General features: G+C 31.6%; 3 protein-coding genes across 3 annotated transcripts; 1 reads left to right on the top strand and 2 right to left on the bottom strand.

Moving 5' to 3' along the window:
* Positions 1-1,223: 1,223 nt before the first annotated feature.
* On the bottom strand, positions 1,224-3,475 carry LOC140668963 (5'-deoxynucleotidase HDDC2). The gene is made up of 4 exons (XM_072898331.1): positions 3,223-3,475; positions 2,312-2,436; positions 1,975-2,143; positions 1,224-1,888 (listed from the first exon to the last, which is right to left on the bottom strand). Exons 1-4 carry the CDS (start codon positions 3,274-3,276, stop codon positions 1,655-1,657), a joined length of 582 nt encoding a protein of 193 aa, XP_072754432.1. The 5' UTR covers positions 3,277-3,475; the 3' UTR covers positions 1,224-1,654.
* Positions 3,476-3,787: 312 nt separating this feature from the next.
* LOC140668423 (solute carrier family 12 member 8) lies at positions 3,788-10,248 on the top strand. The gene is made up of 11 exons (XM_072897414.1): positions 3,788-4,026; positions 4,137-4,341; positions 4,423-4,603; positions 4,695-4,840; positions 4,941-5,172; positions 5,315-5,516; positions 5,589-5,823; positions 6,085-6,405; positions 6,493-6,654; positions 6,782-6,960; positions 7,194-10,248. The coding sequence occupies exons 2-11, from the start codon at positions 4,150-4,152 to the stop codon at positions 7,351-7,353; spliced, it is 2,010 nt and encodes a 669-aa protein (XP_072753515.1). The 5' UTR covers positions 3,788-4,026; positions 4,137-4,149; the 3' UTR covers positions 7,354-10,248.
* On the bottom strand, positions 8,933-12,592 carry Gammacop (coat protein (coatomer) gamma). The gene is made up of 6 exons (XM_072897413.1): positions 12,459-12,592; positions 11,093-12,197; positions 10,422-11,001; positions 9,932-10,245; positions 9,652-9,853; positions 8,933-9,388 (listed from the first exon to the last, which is right to left on the bottom strand). Exons 1-6 carry the CDS (start codon positions 12,496-12,498, stop codon positions 9,002-9,004), a joined length of 2,628 nt encoding a protein of 875 aa, XP_072753514.1. The 5' UTR covers positions 12,499-12,592; the 3' UTR covers positions 8,933-9,001.
* Positions 12,593-12,733: the final 141 nt, after the last annotated feature.

Consider the following 12,733-nt stretch of genomic DNA (forward strand, 5'->3'; position numbering starts at 1 on the left):
AAATTAATATTACTTATTATAACACACATTCTTTCATATATATAATTATATTATATGTAATTATATTGAAGATATATATATATAACTAAATTGTCACCAGTCAAATCTGCAAATTTTGTTGGAATAACAAATTGTTTATGTGAAATGTACTTACCAGAAGTAAACACTTGAATCATTAAAAAATACATTAAAAATTAGTATTTACATTATTTGTTTTAATCATCTTTTTAATTTTAGTTTTTCTATATTATTATTTTTATTATTATTTAATTATTGTTACGTTTAACAATTATTAATTATTATGAATCTTGTTAGATTTTTTTCTCGTAATAAACTGTATATCTAAAGCTAATGTATAAATCTAACGCATTTAGAAACATAAATGAGTATTGTCAAAAATATACAATATGTATAATGAATTATTAAATATATATTTTAAGTTAAATAAATATCCATATCAATTGTAAAAGAAGTGTTTTAGTACAGTTTAACGGTCCAATTGTGTTTCCAAACACAATTGTGAATAAATTGATCCAATCTTCAATGCAATATATTATACATAATATAATAATACATAATATAATAATACATAAAATGAAGACAAATTTCCAAATATATTTAAACTATAAAATTATTTGAATAATTTAATAAAAGCATTAATAACATATAATTATTTAGAATTTATGCCGAAGTAAATAAGTTCTAAAGTTTACTTAAACTAAAAACTTTTGTGTTTTAAGTATCCATCATTCACTTTACGTTTACATTTTATAATTTGTTATAAAAAATGGAAAAAGAATATAGAAAATATAAATAATTTATATTTGATTTATATAAATAGTTATAATCGAATGTAAAAAAACCATACATTACAATAAATTATTAAAATTATATATAATATAAAACATAAAATTTTCAGAAAACAGCTATAAAAATAAACTATTGAAGCACAATGAGATAAATATATAAACCTAAAGAAAATGTTTATTTCGAAATATAAAATTCTATAGATGACATTTTATTAGAATTATGAAGAAATTGACAACTGTAAGAAAATTAAAAGCATGCATATCTTTTAATCTAACGACAATAATAGTATAAAGGCAGTGATTATTCGCACGTAAAAATATTAAGGAATTTAGTTTAATATCTATATGTTATATATATATATATATATATATATATATATATATATATATATATATATATATATATATATATATCTTTCTTCTCGTTTGTGACCTACAGTTTAAAAAATATTTGGTAATTGCTTTACTGTATTTAAATATTGATCGCAATAACTTAAATGGGATATACAAGTATACACATATTTTACACTCCAACTATTTAAATAATAAATAATAACTAATGTGAAATTAATCGAGAGGAAAAATACATAAATTCTTTATATAATTTATGAATAAACTGTGCAATAAAATTGTTCAAATAACTTAAGTAATCAATTATTAATTTACTACATCATATCTATCATACCTACATCAAAGTCTTATATACTAAAATTGAATATTAATAATCATCCTTTGTCAAGCATCAAATATTCATAATACGCGCGACATAATAACCAACATAAAATATCATTTGAGCTATCTGGAAGCTCGCTCTTCCAGTTTTTTATCTTTAAAATAGATTTTTGTTATTTTGTAGCATTCAAATTACTGTTTAATAACTTGTCTCTTTCCTCGGTTATATCAGTGGCAAGTTTATTGATAAAAGGATGTCTGATTTTACCATGAATCGCAACAAAAAACTCATCGAGTTTTCCCGGAATATTGTCCCTTTTCTCATATTCATATGCTTGCATTAACAAGTCCAGTCTATCTAAGTCTTTCACATACTGTGCTTCTGGTGATTCCTGCTTTTCATATTCCTAGATATTAAAAAACAGAGTAGAAAAATGTTAATAAAATCAAAAACAAATCTTAAAAAAAATTATAGTACATATAATATTTTTACACGAAATATTTGCAATATCTCAGGTCCCTTATCACCCAGCAGCTTACAAATGTCTTCCATAGCTTCATCTTCCATCTTATGCTTTTCATCTGGTGGTATACCACAAAAAGGTGTTATATCTCCAACAATACATTCGGCTAGGTCATGAATTAATGTCATTTGCATTATTCTGAAAATTAAAAAATTATATTTTGTTAAGTTTTTTTATTTTAATACATTATATAGTATAATATAGTATAATATATTATAATATATATTATAATGAAAGTAAACTATTTAATACTTTATAAAAATAATTATATTTTATATCCTAATAATAAATAATACTCAGTCTTACTTAGTTTTATCTAAATTTTCTTTCCCATCCACTAGAAAAGATAACATTGCCATTCGATACATATGTCCGGCAATTGTTTCAGGATCAGGTATATTCCGTTTTACCCATCCTGTCCTTTTCATATGCTGAAAAACAAAAAAATAAAGGCAGATTTATATGAAAACATATTATAAATAGCTTTGTAGTTGCAAAAGTTTTGTTTCACAAATTTCAAAAATATATATTTCTGAACATATTTATAAACATCAAAAACAGAGAAAAATATCACGAATATAATAAAGTACAATTTAAAAAATGGAGAAAAAATTACATTATCAAATTAGATTTTTCTAGATAAAAAAGTTTCTTTGTCAAAATATTATTTTTGTCGTTATTTATATTTTCGTTATTTAATTATTTTTTAAGACTTATTATCAATGATATACAGAGCTGTTAAAATGACTTTCAATCAAATTTTCAAATCAAAAACAATCGTTGACACCTCGAGAATGTAAAACAGAGCAAAATTAAGATGACAAAAAAATGCGCGTTTTCCTCGCAATTATCAAGAAGGCATGAAATATGTTACACAATCACAATTCGGATATGCTTTTTGTTGAGAATGTTATAGACAAGGAAGTAAGAAAAAAATTCGACTAATTGACTTGACAACGTGCGAGACACGAGCTCTTCTTGTTCGAGGATCTGTTATTCAAAAACATTCAGCTTTTTTTATTTCTTTTTTTTTCAAATTCCATTTAAATTTCCACGGAAACTTTCAAATAATTGACAGAGAAAGAAAATGACTTTACAGCCAACTCTTTTGACTTTTACATACTGCTAATTTTACATACTGATAATTTCGAAATATCTGCATATATGTACATACATGTAGAAAAATACACTTATATTTCAATAATTTGCAACCTCACCTTCAGTCGGCCGACCAACTCCATGAATTCTTGTAATTTCTTCGTATCTTGCATTGTGATCAACTGTAAAACTCGTGTTATCGTTCTTTGTATGCACCCAATCTTTATCGACAGCTACACATTACTTCCGCGAGCACAATGTCACAGATGACTGAGGGTGCGTTCCGTTTCACGCATAGACTACATGGACGGAGGCGCATCGCAAATCGCATGAGCGAATGGCTGCGTTCCGTTTCGCGCATAAAACACATGAAACGTATACACATATGGACCACGCATGGGCTGCCTCACCTCGGGAGCTGGGCAGTTCATGCGTTCTCATGCGCTGAGTGGTGGGAAAAAGCATTATGGTGGGAGATCGTTCTCATGCGCGCATGAATCGCGTATGGAGTGAAACGGAACGCACCCTGAAAAAAATGAGGCGGGAAGAGAGCGGTCAGTGACGTCACAGACGTGATGTCAGATGTCAGTGATACCAGATGATACGTAGATACCGATCATTTCCTAATCCTAGTTACTTTCAGGAATGCGTTTGGAAACGCTGCTTTATTTCAGGATTTTTGAACGCACCTTTAGCGAGTTGGAAAAGTCAAGATGGTGGGTTTATTTGCGTCGTCATACGTCACCAACGATTGATATCTTATCTCACGTAAAAATGTGAATACAGTGTTTCGATAAGAAAAATAAATTGATATAGACAGAATATTCGCCCACTCGTAACAACACTCGTGCAATGTTAAAAATCTCTTATCATTTCTCGTAAAATTTAAATTCTAACCTATATGTATTAGCGTTAGTGCAAAGGTATGTCGTTACGCTGATGTAAAAGAACTTTATAATAATTCGTACGCGAATCAAAACTAAATCAATGACACGAAATTGATATGTAATTTATATGACATTTATACATGTAGTTACACAGAAGGCATGGAATCAAACGAGCAGAATAGACTTCCGAACGGTAACGTCCAGGTGCACAGAAATGTCGATTGGGCTAGGTATGGTTTACGCGATCCAGAGATGCAAAGCAACACAAAAAGAAACGACGACGACAGCAATAATGCACTTGATCCAGAGATGTATCAGGCTGGAGCTAACGAATTATTCGCACAAGAATATGTAAGAAAAAAATTGTTAATTATTTGGCTAAACAAGTATTTATTATTGTTATAATTGTCTTTTGTATTAAATCTTTGATAGAGTTTAGATCCTTGGTGGAAATCAAACTTTTTCATCTCCCAACCTGTATTGTTTGGCACTTGGGATGGGGTTTTTACATCTTGTCTTATTAATATATTTGGAGTAATTGTATTTTTGAGATCTGGTTGGATAGTTGGGCAAGCGGGTGTTTTGAACGCAGTGTTGATCATCTTTTGTACAGGTAATATCATTGCTTAAGAAACACAAATATATAAAATTAATATATTTATTATTATTATTGTTATTACTATTATGTATTGTACTGATTCCAGTGTGTATTGCATTAGTGACAGTATTATCAGCTGTAGGAATATGTGAACGGTGTAGAGTTGAAAGCGGCGGAGTTTACTTTTTATTATCACATGTATTGGGTTCTAGGTTTGGCGGTTCTATCGGATTACTTTACTGTTTTGGACAGGTGAGAACAAATAAGCTCTTCTTTTTTTTTTTTTTTTTTTTTTTTTTTTATTTTTTATTTTTGCAACATTCCATTAATCTATTTGTGGATTTTATTTCAGGCGGTGGGTTGTGCTCTAAACGTTTTAGGTTTTGGGGAATCAATGGCTGGCCTTGTAAATTTGGAATCGACATGGGCACAACGTGGTTTTGCATGTGCAGCAGTTATATTATTATCTGTAATTAACGTCGCTGGTGTTAAATGGGTTGTAAAATTACAGTTTATCCTTCTTCTAATCCTACTCCTTGCTGGAGTAGATTTTATGGTTGGAAGTTTCACTCATACCACCATCGGTAAGATAATATAACAAGTCAAGAAGGTGTCATAAAGACATATACGTTTTACAATGCAAACAGAATGTTTTTATCATTCTTGTACTGATATATATTATAAATACAGATTTAATTAAAGTTACAATACTATTTATACTTGCAGATTCTGGTTTTGAAGGCTGGTTATCAGGAAATTTAAGAAACAACACTTTCCCTAATTATCAAGATGGATATAATTGGTTTACCGTGTTTGGTGTGTTCTTTCCAACAGTCACTGGTGTCTTGGCTGGGATTAACATGAGTGGAGATTTGAGGCAACCATCTAGTGATATCCCCAATGGTACTTTGGCAGCATTAGGAACTGGGTAAGAAACATTATCACTGATATAAGTTATCTTTTGTGTAATTTTTCATGGTAAAATAATTTTTTGTTGCAGGACATTTTTGTATTTATGTTTTTCACTGACTCTTGCGGCAACTTGTGCCAGAAATGCTTTACTCACAAACTTCACAATAGCTTCTACAGTATCGGCAATTTCGGTGCTGCTACTTGCTGGTCTCTACGTATCGTCGTTTAGCAGCTGTTTGGGTGCTATGTACGGCACACCTCGCGTTCTTCAGTCTATTGCCAGTCAAAATGTCATACCAGGAATGAGATGTTTGCAAAGAGGGGTAATTATTTCTAAACTTTAGGTAAAACCTAGTTGTTTCGAATCTTAAATTTAGATAGAGATATAAAAAATCAAGCCATATAAAGTAATAAAAAAATATTAGATAATATATAATACAATTAATATAACTATATAAAAAAAGGTAAAATTTTATGCTTGAAAAAAAGTTGTTTTTTTTTAATCATAAATTAATTAATATTAATTTCTTTTTATCATAAAATTGTACAAATAAAATTAATTAACAGTAATAATGCATTTTCAGAAAGGACCAAATAAAGTACCTATATATGCTATGCTGGTTGTTGCTGTGGTAACATTGACTTTCATCATTACCGGGCAAATTAATACACTTGCACCAATCGTGACAATGCCTTTCTTACTGACGTACGCGTGCTTGGATTACGCATATTTCGCTCTCGCACAAACATTTGATCTTCGACATACGCGCGAGCAAAGATTTCGTACACAGTCTCCAACATTCGACCGCAATTATGGCTCCGCAAGTAGAAACAATTCGATAACAGATACGGATAATGATTTAGACAGCTTATTTCCCGAGAGAATAAGGCATAAGAATCTTGTGGTAAGAAATCTTATGCATTTTTTTAAATACCAAGTTATTATAACTTTGATGTATACAATTTTATTGAATAATAATTATTTTTTATAGAGAACCAACAGTGTTTCTGATAATAATGTGTATGTGGATTCATCGCCGAGCATCGATGATAGTGGTAGCGTTATCAGTACAGCGGAACGAAAAGTTCACATACATAATAAATTAGAAAATTGGTACAGTCCTTTGTGCAATAGATGGTTTTCGTTATTGGGTGTAAGTATTTGAACATTGATTTATGTATTATGCTCGAAAAAAATATTTTTTCTAAAAAATAATTTGTTTTAAAATGTTTTAATTACATGAAAAAAAATAACATTTTATATGTACATTTATATTATAGTGTCTTGTAAAACTGCTTATAATGTTTCTTGTACATTGGGGATACGCTATCGTTAATATCGTTGTGGTATTTCTGGTTTGGAGTTATGTCGGCCACGCCAACCCTGCCGTTAAACCTGGAGTTTCGGCAGAATTTCAATTTTTTAAATGGCTTCGGACTGCATTACTTAGACTTGTGGGGTAAATCGTATTATTGACTACTGTATTAAATTGATGAATTCCAGAATCAATCACACATTTTGATTTATAAAAATCATTATTGTTATTATTTTTTTCCTCTCTTTAAAGCTAAACTTATTATGTTTGTGACTAAAATATTTTTAAAAAGTTATAAGAGAAAATGAAATAGAGAAAGAGAGGCATTTGTTTGAAATTTTTTCTTTGCTGATCAAGATTTCTTCTTATTGTTATAGGAGAAAAGTTTACGATTACGAACAAATTGTAGTGACGCCAATGCATCCAGGTGTTGAAACATGCTCGGCTCAGCTAAACGAAGAGAATGAAGATTTTTCAGGAAGAAGAAGATATCATCAAACTGCTACTGTCACAGGTCAATATGTTAACGTCGATTAGATGTATGAGATTATCTATCCGAAATTATAAATTATGCATTAGAATTCATATATTATTTAAGCATTTGTTTAGAATATGTTTTCAATGATGCAAAAGCAAATTGCAAACATATATGCCTAGTATTTGATTTCAAGACTTGATGAAAAGCAGCTCGCAACAATCTTACTTTTTATATATACCTAAATAACCACAATTTTTATTTAATTTTATAATGTTATTAATCACGCAAGCAGCTAATATAATAATTAAATTTTTTTGTATACATATACACATTTAAAATTTAAATTTATTTAATGTGCATATATAAACTTTTAAAAATGCAGTATAATTGTAGTTTTCAGGGTATTTTAACAATCAATGAGATAATGGATTAAATGCAAAATTGATTGTAATCATGATTGAATGAAACGTACAAAGAATTGATGCTAGTTAATAGTGTTAGATTTTTATAATGCATTTACTTATCACGGCGAATGTCGTATATACAATTAAAATAATCTACTACTAAATATTTTTTTTTAATTCTTGCAATGTCATTTAGCTTGATAGACAACCAAGAAAAAATATCAATTTGGCTGATGGTCTGCCAGAAAAGAATACTCTCATAGCTGTGAATATAAGAATATTCTTTTATAACATTGAGCTTTTTTACAGTTGCATAAATAATCAAGCGATAATGACAATACGGCAATCGCGTGAAAATACTCTGTAAATACTTGATATAATATATTTATACATTATATAATATTTAACACTTTTATAATATATTCTGGAACAAAAGCACAAACAAAATTGTGTAACTGCAGACTATAAATGTATGTATGAAAGAGGTCTATGTATATTGACAATTTTCTCTATTTATTTTTTGTGGATTGTGTGTTTTTATATTAAACCTATTTAAAAACTTATAAGTGAGATTATATATAAAATAGATATAGATATAATTAAGAGAAAGAAACAATGTGCATTAAAAAAAATATTGAGTTTGTAAAATATTTTTTCACAGATATAATACGTCGTTTTCGATAAATCAAATATTTCAGAAATTAAAAATTGATAATAGTCTTTATTTTAAGTTTGCATAATTTTTGAAGACTTTCTTCTATAGATTAACAAATGGCTTTAACTCTGTAATTCTATCAGAGAATTTTGAATAAAAGTGTAATATATATAATATTTTATAAATAACCCATTCGAAAAAGCAAAAATATTTGATTAGTTTTAAAATAAAATATTAGAATTCATTTAGCATTATTTTATCCGAGATTAAATTTATAAAGAATTGGTATTAATTATACAATGTTCGGAAAAAAAAAACAAAATATATTTTCCAATTTTCAAAATTTTTCTTTGAAAACACAAAGCCATATATGAAAAAATATTATTCTGTGTTTTTAACTTTTATTTTTTTACGTAAATGTAATATTGCATTTCGCGGTTATCATAATTAATAATATAGACCGCCCGTTCTGTACAAAATATAAAATTTGACCAGATCAATGCACCGACAAAAAAAATATATCAATGTTGCTTTATATTAGGAGATTGTTCAATGATTATTGTACTCCTTAACAAAAAGTCAGATAATATACATATATTAAAGGCATAAAAAGAATAATCTTACATCATAAAAGTTATTCTATTTAATCTATCCTACAGACGAAACTATTAAATCAGCGATATCCGGATCTTGACAAAGAACAGATAACTGCATTGAAACTTGTGTTCCGTTTAGTACTAATCTTGCGCGTGCTAATACTTCTTTTCCCCCTCGAAAGACACCACTTAGGAGCAGATTATGCGCAGTCGTTCCGCTTTGTACCCTATTACTGCGTTCCACAGCCTCTAAGCCCAAAAATCCTGTAAGACTTTGAATCGCTCCTTCCAAAGAAGTTACCGAAGCTCCCAAAGCGAATGACTCCTCTAGCTTGACAAATCCTTTCACAGCACACGTTTCCCAAGTAGTATTAAAGTCGAAGCTTTTGTTACTAACGCCACGTACTTGATCGGCTAAAGTCACCTCCAAATCCTCCAACTAAAATATAAAGTAAGTACAGAGAATAATAATTTCGATTGTATAATAAAAAAATGTCATAAATATTCAAACAAATGTATTGTTCCTAAATGAGCTTTAAAAAAAAATATTAATCTTTCTCGTCAAGTATATTCACTTAATTCACATATATGATCAAAAATACACATATGTATTATTCTTATATATTATATAATTATGAATTATATTATAATTGAATATTATTTTCATTATATTTATTAATATTATAAAATTAATTTTTTTACCATGTACTCATCATGATATCCTTGATCTGCATCTGGTATTCCTGTCGTTGGATCGCAATCCCTCGCCATAAATCGAAGAGTCGTAGGAATGCTCGTAGCGACGCTCGCATGTACATCTTCTGGATATTTTAATACTGTATAAGTGGTTCCCGGCTCGTTATAAGGTAATCGTGGACACGGTATCACACATACAACAGAGTAGCTGAAAATAGAAATGATTTGTTACATTTGCCACAAGAATAATATGCAAAGTAACATACATAATCATATTGATAATCACCCTTCGGTAGGTTCAACAGCCACCACTACATCTTCAAGGAGTTGATCAGAAAGAGTGTTGACACAGTCAAATTGCAAGATGAGATACTCGGGAAACGTGTGCTTGATACATTTAACATTATATTCCGTTTCGGATTCGGTTAGTTCGAACACTGACGAAGATTTAAGGAGTGACGTATCTCGAATAATCGTGGCCAAATGTGGAATTTGTGATAATTTCTCCATAAAGCTTTCTTCTCTCGTTAAACGAGGTTGTTTGATAGTAGTATGCACTTCCACCTGAGCTGGTTCCTCTATCGTCTGAGCTGGAGGTATCTGTAATACACGATTCGATAATCATTATTAAATAATAAATATAGATTTTATTTTACATGAATCAGAAACTTCTAAACAGAAAAAAAAGAGAAAAGGCACGTATCATATATGAATTATCAATTTGTGACATATCTCTTGTCTCCGTTTTTAATATTTTAAGAAAGAAGGGTGAATACCTGAGAAATGTCAAACAATTCTTCCATAGGGGTTTGCATGTAATTTCGCAAAGCTCTTTCTAGGGTCGGCACGGATAGTGCAGCTGGTTGCACCAACGACAGCATGGTCGGATCGTTTTGCTGCTGTAAGATCGTACAGTAGTAAGCTGCACGATCGCGAACTTCATCGTCCGAATCCAGCTGACAACGCGACAGCAGCACCAATACGTTCGGAAGCAGGGGTGGACAAGCGGCGGCGAAACGCGCTAAAGCAGTAACGGCTGCGGCACGCACACTAGCGCTCTCGAGGATAACACGATTATAAATGAAACGGATGTATCTTGACGGCTGTTTTGACGTCGGGCCTTCCTGACCAAGCAAATGTAAAATACGAACGGCGAGAGAGATGTGCTCGCAATCCTCGATAAATTCGCAGAGGTGCGCGAGTCCCGCTTCCTTGGCATCTGCATTCCCTTCCATTACAGCTATAATAGTGTCAGCGATCGCCGCTTTATACTCAAGTCCACCCTCATCCCTCAACATGGCAGAAAGAAAATTCATCAAAACTGCATGTTTGCGAGGAAACTTTTGGCACAGAGCTCTGAAAAAATCATAGAAAAAGAATTTTAAAAATAAAGGTATGCATATTAGGAAAAAACATTTATTTAGATAATGTGCAGCATCAAATTTACCTGATGGCTTGTACCACTACTACTTTAAATTCATCCGAAATTTCCGACACGAATGTAGCAATCTGCTTCATTAAACGGTCCACCGAAGTTTCCGCTCCAGTTTTTAAAAGAGTAGTGATCGCCAAAGTGGCAATCGATCTATTTGAATCTGTAATCAAGTTTTCCAGATCCAAATTACATGCTGTGACTGCCGCTGGATGAGACATCGCGACCTTGTTCAGAGTTCTAACAGCAGCAAATCGAAGCGCTGGTTTCGGCGAGCCGCAAAACAGTTGCAACACGCTAATTGCAGGTCCGATCTCTCTGGCGCCGCTTCGTCCAAGATTGACCAGAGCGTGCGCCGCTTCGTATACCACCATCTCGGATTTATGACGTAGACACGACTCGATGAAACCTATCAATTCCTCGCCCTCGTCTACCTCGTCTAATAATTTATATGCCATTCTAATTAGCATGCACGCTGCATACGGACTCTTCGGGCTTGTTTTCATAAGTTTAGCGACCAGCTTGATCACCGCGTGCTTATCAGTTTTACGTGCCTGGTACAGGACACCTAAAGCGTGATATTGAACCATTACGTTATTAGAATTTAATGCCTCTTGCGCCTCGTTTGCCCATCTTCTCGCAACGTCACCAGATACGCTTGTCAAATGCAAAGAGGAGACAAGAGCGGCACTGGATACAGCTGGTGAACGATCGACTATGGCTTGCTTCATATATCGTTCAATGGCCGCCAACATGCTGCCATCAGTAATGGTACAAAGCGCCCGGATGGCAGCAGCCCTGTACAGATCTTCCTTTCCTGTCATATCTTTTGTAAGACTGGAAGTAACTATAATTACATCCTCGGCTAAAGAACTCAATTCTTTGATACCCAGATAAACTAGTCGTCTCAATATAACATCGCGTGATTGGAACAGTTTAGTCATAGCGAAGAAAGCCTCTGTGGCTTCCGTTGTGCCCAGTTGTTCGCCCTGATTGAGCAGATACAAGATCTTGGTAAGAATATGGGCGCATTTTCTTGGATTTACGGGTGTATTGTTAAATGTACGTGCTTCTTGAAGAACCGTAGTCTTCTCCAAGTTTTGAAAAGGATTTCCACCACCTGATTCAACAAGAAAGACAGACAATAATTAAACATTGAAGCGCAATAATTAAAAGTATACATTTTCGAGAAAAAAAAATAGAAACAATAATTATAAAATATTACATATTAAAAAAGCTATTTTTTTTATTGACATTTGTGCAAATGTGTTTACTAGTAGCTGTCAGAGAGAGATTAACCTATAATAATCGACATGCAATTTTTAATTTGCACACGCTCAATGTTTGCACAAACAATAATAACAATACAGTTAATAATTACCATCTTCTTCCTCTTTCTTGTCCCGTTTAAACGCAATCATTTTCTTGTGAATAAAATTTCGAAAAATAAGAAAATCCTACGACACGTCACCTCGACGTGTTCCTACGCAGCAATTACAGTTTTTATTAGCGAATTTATTGGACGTGTTCGGCAGAACAAACTTGGCAACAATCAAACGTGATTGGCTCTTACTTTTAGAACCAACAAATCAACGTCGAGCGTCGATAAGATGACAACTTTTAAAAACTCTAGAAATTCTCTATCCGATGACCAAT

The sequence above is a fragment of the Anoplolepis gracilipes genome, chromosome 8 (genome assembly GCF_047496725.1).
Source record: "Anoplolepis gracilipes chromosome 8, ASM4749672v1, whole genome shotgun sequence".
Lineage (NCBI taxonomy): Eukaryota > Metazoa > Arthropoda > Insecta > Hymenoptera > Formicidae > Anoplolepis > Anoplolepis gracilipes.

What these genes read in the sequence shown, in the direction of transcription:
- LOC140668423 (XM_072897414.1), top strand. Translation starts at nt 4,150, where the DNA reads ATGGAATCAAACGAGCAGAATAGACTTCCGAACGGTAACGTCCAGGTG. An exon ending in GTTGATCATCTTTTGTACAG is followed by an intron (nt 4,604 to 4,694) that starts GTAATATCATTG and finishes TACTGATTCCAG; the next exon opens with TGTGTATTGCATTAGTGACA. An exon ending in GCATTACTTAGACTTGTGGG is followed by an intron (nt 6,961 to 7,193) that starts GTAAATCGTATT and finishes TTATTGTTATAG; the next exon opens with GAGAAAAGTTTACGATTACG.
- Gammacop (XM_072897413.1), bottom strand. Translation starts at nt 12,498, where the DNA reads ATGATTGCGTTTAAACGGGACAAGAAAGAGGAAGAAGATG. An exon ending in CAAGAAAGAGGAAGAAGATG is followed by an intron (nt 12,198 to 12,458) that starts GTAATTATTAAC and finishes TTGTTGAATCAG; the next exon opens with GTGGTGGAAATCCTTTTCAA. An exon ending in AATTGTTTGACATTTCTCAG is followed by an intron (nt 10,246 to 10,421) that starts GTATTCACCCTT and finishes CGTGTATTACAG; the next exon opens with ATACCTCCAGCTCAGACGAT.
- LOC140668963 (XM_072898331.1), bottom strand. Translation starts at nt 3,276, where the DNA reads ATGCAAGATACGAAGAAATTACAAGAATTCATGGAGTTGGTCGGCCGA. An exon ending in GAAAATTTAGATAAAACTAA is followed by an intron (nt 2,144 to 2,311) that starts GTAAGACTGAGT and finishes TTTAATTTTCAG; the next exon opens with AATAATGCAAATGACATTAA. An exon ending in AGATATTGCAAATATTTCGT is followed by an intron (nt 1,889 to 1,974) that starts GTAAAAATATTA and finishes TTTAATATCTAG; the next exon opens with GAATATGAAAAGCAGGAATC.